The sequence below is a fragment of the Spermophilus citellus genome (assembly GCF_964194105.1).
Source record: "Spermophilus citellus genome assembly, chromosome: 13".
Lineage (NCBI taxonomy): Eukaryota > Metazoa > Chordata > Mammalia > Rodentia > Sciuridae > Spermophilus > Spermophilus citellus.
The window spans coordinates 78,643,689-78,653,478 of NC_138193.1; the positions used below are offsets into that span (position 1 = coordinate 78,643,689).

The following is a 9,790-nucleotide window of genomic DNA, read 5'->3' on the forward strand; positions in this document are numbered from 1 at the left end:
TCACATTAGAAGGAGGTGTTCAACACAGTTTGTTATTATATTAATTTGTAAATCTTGGTGTGAATATCATCATGAGAAGAGGCAAAATGGAACGTCAGGTGAGGGTAGGGTTAACAGGTTCCGGGGGTCCCATGAGCAAACATTCCCAACTGTACAATACCAATATGTTCAACCTGTTATGCTCTACCAGCGATGGCTGATACTAAAAACAAAAGAGAAGATTTGTTAAGCTAAAATGAAAAGGGAAACCATCATGTTGGTATAAGACAGAACTGGGGAAAACATAGAAAAGCAACTAATGGATACAACAGATTTCCTAAAAAGTGGAAAAGACAAAATTCTGAGATAATTAAAGACTGCAAGTATTTTCAAATGTATTAGGCTAAGTCCTGGAGCACTAAGAATTATCTAACTGGTTCCTTCTATCTCTAAACACTTTACACAATAGATTCCTAGAAAGTTGAAAATCACCTACACACACACACACACACACACACACGCACACACACATGCACACACACATACACATGGAGAGATAGAGAGATTGATTTAGATTTTAAGCAAATTAGACAGTTTTAATCTCATGGTTTTCACTTATAGTGAAAATGCTAACTCTCTTCATAGAAGAAGCAAGCAGTCTAGCAACTGTGGGAATGTTCTGTACTTCACAAAGCAATCTACCCCACTGAGAGCCGTCCTTGCATTGGTTTTGTTTAGTAAGTTCTACCTATATAAATACATTTTTTTTCTAACTGAAATAAAAGGAGAACACTAAAATAATGAATCTATACTTCCCAAAGTTTACAGATACTGAGACTAGCACCAACTCTACTTCCTTATTTTTTTTTCCAAACAATCGAATAGAATTACTACTGCTACAGCAGTCTAAAGAGTCTTAATTATCTAGAAAAGTGACTCTACAACTTTGAGTGGCTTGGGGAATATGGTATGGGGTGCATTAATCCTTTGGAAATCATTCTTACTCTAGAGGCATTACAAGGCGGGGGTACTCTTGTGAACAATAGAAAAAATAAAAACTAATTGAAGATAATGAGTCAAGATTCTGTTCATATCAGTTAATTTGCTCTGTGACCAGAGAAGTCATTTTAACCCTTCTGGGCCTTACTCAGAAAGAGAAATATTTGGGTAGCTTATTTTCACAATCCCTTATAAAATAATCCTAAAGTCCCCATCAGTGACATTGGAAAAAACAAACAAACAAACAAACAAACAAAAACCAAAACTGAAACTATAGCATTCTATTGGACATAATGAAAATTGTATAAATTAAAATTTAAATATCTGAACTGATAATGCGTTACATCATTTCTGTGCCATCTCCTGCATTTCTGGTAATGCAATGAAAACTGATATCAAATGTTGAAGAAATCTTTATTTAAAAAATATGCTTCAGTTGAGAAAAACTGTCCAGCAGTATTTTTCCTTCAAAGTTGGAAAAAAAAAAAAAAGGACTTTGATTTTATTTTATTAAGGGAACAACTAAGTCCAGCTGGCATGGGAAGGGAGAACGTTTGGAAAGTTCTGGTCCAGGTGACTTCTATTCCCCTTCCATCTTTGCCCTCACCCTAAGTAGTAGAAGCATTACTGAAAGGTGCTCAGACTCCAGTTTGGCTTTGGGACAGGACTTTGATCCCTGAATATCCAAGGATCTCATTGACATTCACCAGAATCACCCTTCAATCCCCAAGCTCAGGAACTTCCACATTTAGCTAGTATCAGGAACCCTGCTAGTTAATGAGACTGCTGCCACCAAAAACTTAAAGAAATCACTTTAGTACCTTCTCTCAAGGCCTGCCTGCCAGCCAACATTTAAAAGCAAAGTCTGTGTTATCACATATTAACATATTTATCCACATATGACCATTCTGCCCACTTCTTGACAGGCTATTCTTAGAAAAAAAAAACGTTGCAAAAGTGCTTCTGGCCTTATATTTTCAGGAAGAAATGTCTCTGGAACCAAAAGAAACACAAATCTTTTCAACAATTGAAAGGCACCTGGGTAGCTCCCAGGGTGTCACGCCACCTGTGTAAGGCACTCAGGAAAGCTTCCAACAGCCTCTTACATGACAACATCAACATTCGATGTATTATTGGTTCACATCTTTTAATTACATCTTGGTCCTCCAAGAAGCCTGCAACCAGCAAACAGAGCCAAACGCCCAAAGTAAATCAGTCTCAAAATGATTAGTCCAACAGAAACTGGACTCGGGGTTCTGTGAATGGGGAGGGACACTCTGTGTGCCCTGCCATTCTTCTGCACAAAAATCCAGGCCGGTCTCAGAGGGCAAGCACAGTGGCACTGCCACGTGGGGGCCCATTGCCACAACACATGCAGTGGCCTCATAGGGGGTTCGAAGGCAGTCCCCCTTTAAGTAGTTAGTTCTTAAAGGTGCCACTCTCACCAACAATTTGGAGTCTCAGTAACACAACTTTCTTTTGGCTCCGGCTCAGGCTCCCTCCATCTCTCTCCATCAGCTCAAAACAAGGAGGCGCTGCAGCCGGGCGTGTCGCGACCATTTCCCCCCTGCTCCCAAGTTTCTAGCGAAGATTGATATACATAATAACACAGGACCTGGCGCGCGCGGGAGAAGCTGACACTTCACACATTTGTCAAGATTACCATCAGGCCCCACCCCGTGATTGCGACATTGGCCGATAGGCATCACAGTAGTAAAATATACAGTAAGTTCCCTCACCGATTCCGGAACCCAGAGTGCTCCCGAAGGGCGGTCTATAACTTCGATGTTTGACCGAATGATTATTAGTATTGGTATTATGGCTAGCTTTACAAAAAGCGTTGGAGTCTTTTCCCTTGCTTAGCTGCCCTCAAGACGCAGGGACCTCAGAGTTGTTCCGAGGGCCCGGCGGACGCTAGGGCAGTGTGTCAAGGGCTCCTTCACCTGCCTTGGGCCTGGAGGCGCGACATTTAAGGGACAACGAGAGTTGGCCTGAGCTGCTTCTCACACAGCTCGGAAAGGCTGGTGAGGTGACGCTGGAAGGGGGCTCGGCCAGAATGGCGAGCGGAGCTCAATCCCCTCCCCTAGCGATCCGGGAGTGAAGGGCCCGGGCGCCCAGCCAGGACGGGTGCGATCCGCTCTGGGTTATCAAATCCTTATCGGTGCCCCGAGGTGGGAGCCGCCGCTTTCGACCCGGAGGATACACTGTTTCTGGCTCGGGTCCCAAAGTGGCATCGGAAAAGGGCAAATCCGCTCCAGCACAGAGCCCTCCGAGCCACTCAGGCTCTCCCCTCATGGGTCGGTCCACCGGGTCCTGCACCACCCCTGGGTCACCACCTGGTCTTCTGTGGCTTCACCTGCAGCCCAGCCCTGACAAGCGCGGGGATGGGAAGCTCTAGCCCACTGGGACAGCGCGGTGGAGAGAGGAGTTAAGGGGCCAGGCGGCAGCCACGTATATTTGCGGGAGGTAAGGCGGTACCCACATCTGAGCCACGAAGCAGTGCACTCCAACCCTCGCTCAGAGAAGGCCGGCCCCGAGGGACCCAGTGCCGACCGGAGGATGTGGGAGTGCAGCGAGAGTTGAACCCAGTCGCCTCTCACCCAGTGCCGAAAGATTGGAGAGGACAGGCGGGCTGCTGGTGGCTGCCCTTCTCTGTCCTCTTAGGAGTCAGACTCCCAGTGTCGCCATTCCCTCCCTGCACTTTAAGACACCTGCCCCCGCAGGGCAATCCAGGTCACTACGCACTCTCCTGCGGAATCAAGATGTGGGCTGAAAGAAAAAGGGCTTTTCAAGTTTCAGCGGCGTCTGGAGCCTGGGACCTCGGCCCTCTCCCTTCGTCGCACACCGCCTTCCATACCTTCCATACTAATTTGGGGCTCATTGCAGGCATAGGAGAGCATTTGGAAGGACCTGGGGTCTGGAGTTAGAGAGGCGTGGCTGCTGCCCCTACTTGTGAGACTGGAGAAAATCGAAGACATCAACCCAGAAACATTTCAACTAGCTGGCCGCGGTAGTTTGGTGCCCCGAGACCGGAGATTTGGAAGGCGCCGCGGTAGCACCCTCGACCTCAGGGTCATCTCCCTGGGTCTCTGGGTCTCTGGGTCTCATTGCACGCACGGATTCGCGATTCCTTCAAACCACAAAACTGCAATACTAAAACGCAGGTTCCCAAGCCCGACACCTGCTCTCTAGCTCAAAACCCTCCAAGCCGATCCTCTGGCCCTAAGACTTTCTGCACGCCTCTCCCAACCGCTCCCGGTAGCGCCAGCCCCGCCGCAGTTCGGCCATTACCTCTGACCAGCTTCCTTGCCGAATCTGACGCCCGCTTACCTTTTCTTCTCCTTGTCAGCTGTCATCGTGGCTATAGCTCTCGGATACGTCGAACACCTGGGCTTCCCGGTCGGTGGGGGCTGCAAATGCTGCCTTCCCTGCGGCCCTCGTCTGCTCCCTGAGACCCGGGCGGGTATGAAAGGTCCTTGGTGCTCGCAGGTCCAAGCGTCCCGCACAGTCAGGTGGAAGTTTGCGGGCGTCTGGCTAAGTGCGGGGGAGGGGTGGAGAGAGGTGACAGGGAGGAACCTGCACAAGGAGGCGGAGTCGGCGAAAGGAGTGGGAGGAGGTTGTCAGAGGCGAAAAGAGAGCGGCGAGAAGAGAATCAAAGTTCCTTTTCTCCTTGGACAGGAGTCACTTTTCTGAGTTTAAAAAAGAAGAAGAAGAGAAAGAAAAGAAAGTGGCTCAGACGGCGGGAGTTGGTAGGAGTCCGGGACCAGGCGGGCGCGGCTGCTGAGATGACCATACAGTCTCAGGACACTGCCGAGGATTGTACGGCCGCCTCAGGAGAGTTGGGGCGGAGCGCGGCGGACGCCGGAGCTGTGCAGCTGGCCGCTCCCGAATGCCGGGCTCCCGCAGCTGTCAGCCCACTTTAAAAACTCGGGTGGCCCGCGCGGGGGAGGGTGAGAGGGGCGCGAGCGCAGGGGGCGGGCGCGCGCTAGCAGGCTCCGCCCGCGCCGGCCGCACGCCCAGGCTTCCCACTGCGTCTGGGCCAATGGGGAGGCGCGGCCGCAGCCTCTGCCCTGACCCCGGCCCGCCTCCTGCCCCCGCGCTCCGTTTGGCCTCGGCCCGCCGGTGCTCCAGGGTTCTGCGAGTTGTTTTTGAGGTCCCCCCGATGGCGGGTAACCCCCTGGGCACTTCGCTCCCAGGAGGCACAGTTTGTGAGGGGCTAAGTCGTGGCAACGAGTTCCTCGGAAGTGCTGCGACGGAGGGAGTGTGCCATGGTGCTTATGTCCTCGCCACCCGCGCAGTGTCCTTGGGACGGGGACTGGACCTCGGGCGTTGGAAGATCCCGCGCGCAACTGGACCTCGCAGCGCCCCTCCACCGCGCTGCGCTCCCGCGTCCCTTGTCCCGCTGTGTCGCTCCTCGGCCGGGTGGGAATAATTTTGAGGACCCCTGCCGCGTCGCTTTTTTACTGGGCGATGCACACGTTTTTGGTGGAACGCAGCTAACTTTGCCTTCTGAGAGGAAAGGCAGGGAAATAGATCCGAGAGAAACCGTGCGATGAAATGGAAGTAGGGTTTGCACCCACCCAATACTTCCTCCGGGTTGTTTGCGGCATTGTGCTGGGCGGTTTGGCTGTGGCGGGGATGCGAGAGAGCAAGGCCTTAGAGCTATCTGCCCTGCGGCGCTCTTCCCTCAATATCCCTCCGATCTCGGCACAAGCTCCGATGAATTCAGAATTGGTTCTCCAGTGTGACCTTGGGGTGAGAGCTGCATCTCCTCAAGTCACTGGGTCTCAGACCTGCGCTCGAGTTATTCAAGGTTCAAGAAGTCTTGAAATGGTGAAAGCTACTGTTTTGGGAAATCGTGGATCCAAGGGCTCGCGGGATTTTCCACCTGCGCTTTGAATGCTGCCTGGGATCTGTTCTGTGCGCAGGCTCTGCACTTAGATTCTTCCCATTCCCTACCTATTTTGTGTGATCCAGCTGAGAAACCTCAGGAAGGAGCAGGGGAGGTCCTTAATTTATGAAGCCTGCAGAAGGACCCAAGAGACTCACAGTTGTGAGTTCAAGAGAAAGCGAGGGCCCAAGAACTGGTACGCTCTGGGGCAGAACCCTTGCTTGCTGTTCCTCTCCCTTTAGCCTCTGGCAGCATTTTATTTTAGAATCAGATGCAGAAACAATTTGGGGAAAATAGGTTTGTTTCAGAAGGTATCCCCTCTCACCCCCTGTGCACCTTCCGCCCAGGAAGAGAGGCAAGAATCCTTTCAGGAGCCTTCAAAATGATTCGGAAAGTAGAATGGGGTGGGGGACAACAGATAGTTTGGAAACCGGATATATTTTCTCATTTTCCTAGAGCTGCTGAGCATGAATATAGACCTAGAAGTAAAAACAAAAAACAAACAAACAAACAAAACATGCCTAACAGTGAATTCAAAGATTGCACATTTTCTAGGAAGCTGGTGAGTGAATTCCTTCAGAGCTTCTCCAGCCTGCCAATCCTAGTAGCCACATTTATTTATCTTAATGAGAATTTCAAGTTGGTAGACATATTTCTAATAGACTATAAACTTACTTACTTCACTTGGGATTGGAGCAGCAGGGGGAAAAAAAGAAACTTCCAGGTCATTATCCACTGGAGCCACTGAGTCCTGTGTTTGGCAGGTCACAAAACAACACCTCCATCCCATAGAGAACATTTCAGTAAAGTAAAGGTTATGAAATGAGCTTTTGTAATTTTTTTTTAAGAGGAAAAGTAGGATTAGAGGTCTGCTTAGCATATGTGAGGCTCCGGTTCAATCCTCAGCACAAAAACAAACAAACGAAAACCAGAAGAAAGAAGAAAAGTAAAGGGTCACTCAAAAGTAGACCAGCCATATTAACATAGCTCCTTTCTCATGTTCAGCCTGTGAAATTGGGATTTTGCCCTGTAAGTGAAAGGTTCTCAAACAAGGATAAACAACAGGATTTTTTTTTTTTTTTTTTTTTTTTTTTTTTTTTTTTTTTTTTTTTTTTTTAGAAATCTCAGTGAATAGCTTTGAATGTCTGGGATTTGGGCAGTGTCTGAGAGATTCACCAAAAGTCCTAAATAATAAAGTCCCCAAAGGATTGGATCCATCCTTGATTAGAGTAGAGCTGAATGGTCCAATGATCTCTCAAGATTTCTTCCAGGATTCATTTCAACAACCCTTACAAGAAGAAGCTGAGAGTGTGAACCAGATATAGACTTCCTTTAATTTTTAGAGCCCATGAGTAACTAAATGAGAAAACTTTCAAAGATGATAGGAGAGGGGACCTGGAGTCCCAGATTTAGAGGGGTATCTCTAGAGACACTGATATTGGGGCTACAGAGGGCAGCAAAGGGCACCCATAAGCAAAGCTCCCGAGGTGCTTAGAAGGGAAAAAATTGCCCATCTCCCAGCAAATCTCCCCACCTGTCTTAACAACTCCTTACTGCACTGCTCTGGGACAAAAGCTGTGACACCAAGGGAATTAACTGAAACTACTTGTTTTAACAAGGGGCAAGAATGGGTCTTTAGTTCCCTCTCTTGTAAAGTATTCCATTAGAAGGATAAGCTAGAGAAAGGAGTTAACTTACAAACAAGAGCAGGCACTTAGGATGCAACACTCAGGTGGAAGAAAGATGGCGTCAATAGTCCTTATCAAAGAAACAGTGTGATCCAGGATGAGGTTGGAGATCAGGTCGGAATGGGTGTGATTTATCAGAAGACGTCTTGGCATGCTGAGATATTTCATTAGTATTTGACAACTTTCAATACATTGTCACAGTGGGATCAAGAATAGGCAAGAGAGACCCTTAGAGTTCAAAATTGAAGGAGGCACTCTCAGGGTCATGCAAGTGCACTTGTCCCTGTCCGATGCATACTTTATCTTATGTATTATCCATATGACCCTCATCTGGCCACTTAGTTGATTTGGCAGTAGGAGAGCAGAGATGGAAGGAAAGACCATCTGGCAGAGGCCACAACTCCTCCTATATTGAAAAGCCTTTTCTGAGCCACTTCTTTCCTCACCTTGCATGTTACTCCATCCAAATGAAACTAACCCTTTTATAATTTTACAAAATCTGATCTCACACTCTATGTCCCTGAACTCCAGGACCATACACCCTGTGTATGGCCAAAGTCATGAGGTCATTTCACACATAGAAGCTACATCTACTATTAAACATTGTCACTTTGGGTCCCACAAATCCAGAATTTGTCATCTTTCACAAGGAGTTCTGTGACTTTATTGACAAGAGGGCAAACTTTTTTTCTACTGGGATGTGCAAATATTCATTGATAAGGATTCAGTTATAATTAACCCTGGCTTCTCCATCCCTCACACCTGGTTTATCAATAGCTTAGAGAATAATGTTTTCCATTGCTAGGTCTAAGGACCAGGTTTTGCCAATGAAAGATCTTATGTATTTATAAGAGAGTGCTAGGGGGTTCCCTTTTCTCCATGAGGACACAGTTGAACACACACTGCATTTCCCAGATTGAGAATTCAAATTTACTCACTTTTTAAGTAAGCTTCTGATATCAACAGGCATTTTAAAGTGGTAATGATTCCTTTGTCTTCCACAAATCACATTTAAATTGGCAAATATACATATAACTCATGTACTTTAAAATTATTTTAAATATGAAAAGTAAGAGCAAAATCAGAGTCTAAACAATAGGAGTGGCAAATTTGGTGGGGAGGGAGTAAATGGAGGAAGTGAAAATTCCAGAGTCCCAGTTTTGTCCACCTCTAGGACCCAGAGAAATTTCGCTTGAACTGACCAGGCTGCCCAGCTGATGGGTGTGACTTCTGAGGTGATAAAATATCACCCATGTGAGAGGAATGACTGATGGAAAGGACATGCTAGCCCCACCTTAGAAGAAGGCATGCACAGAAAAGAGGGTGCTCTGCACTAAAAATAATGACATTGGCCTCCAGGCTCTGCCCTAAAGCTTGGATGACTAAGATTGGCTCAGAGAGAGGGTCAGAGATATCTATCCCAGCCAGTGGAGTGGTATTGGCATATTTCAAGGTATTATAAGGGAACTCTTGTGCTTCAATGTCCATTGAATTCCCACAATAATAGGTGCCAACTTATTATTGCACCCCTTCCAAAATGGTTTTGCATGCATTCTCTACCCACTTTCCACCTTAAGAGAGGGCATGGAATGATATATAGAAGGACTAGCAATTGGTTAACATGAACCGTCCCCATTCCTAGAATGGATGGGAGCTTCTTACTCCTCTCTCCTGGGGCTCATAGGAGACTATGCAGAGAGCCTGAAGCCTGACCCTGGAGTTTGAGAGATGCAGGAGACCACCATGGCTAAAAGCCTGGCTGAAGTGGCCTATGGCAGCTGAGTGGAGGGCTGCATCTGGAAGTTAACTTCCGGTCGCCTCAGTCATGGCAATAGGGCCTGTGGCAGGTTGGATTCCCCAGAATCTGACCCTGAAGGGCAAGATTAGCATGTGGGAAGTTTTTTAGGTTGTGCTTTTGCATTAGCAGCTGGAGGAAAAGAGATGGGGAGGAAGCAATATTGGGCAGGGGAGAAATGGAGTTTCCAGGCAGCCTCAACAAGGTCCTCATCCAACCCACAGGAAAATCCAAAGCTGGAATGGCCCTTCAGACTTGTCCCTGGGTGGAGTGAAGGGTTTTTGTTTGTTTGTTTGTTTGTTTGTTTGTTTTTCCTGCCCCTACATTGATTGGTGTTAACTGACTTGGGGGAAGGGTATGACCTTGGTAGCATCTGGGGGAATGTTGTCCTTCATTCCTGAGGGGATATATGAGCAGTGCTCTCAGGGTCCAGTATGA

The 9,790-nt window shown here is 47.7% G+C and overlaps 1 protein-coding gene across 1 annotated transcript in view; it reads right to left on the reverse strand.

Annotated features, from left to right (window-relative positions):
* Positions 1-5,092, reverse strand: part of EPAS1 (endothelial PAS domain protein 1) — an 83,219-nt gene extending 78,127 nt beyond the window's left edge. The window contains exon 1 of the mRNA XM_081264066.1: positions 4,309-5,092. Within this exon, the coding sequence (XP_081120192.1) occupies positions 4,309-4,334 (26 nt within the window). The 5' untranslated portion in view covers positions 4,335-5,092. The remainder of the gene's footprint in view (positions 1-4,308) is intronic.
* Between the last annotated feature and the right edge of the window lie 4,698 nt (positions 5,093-9,790).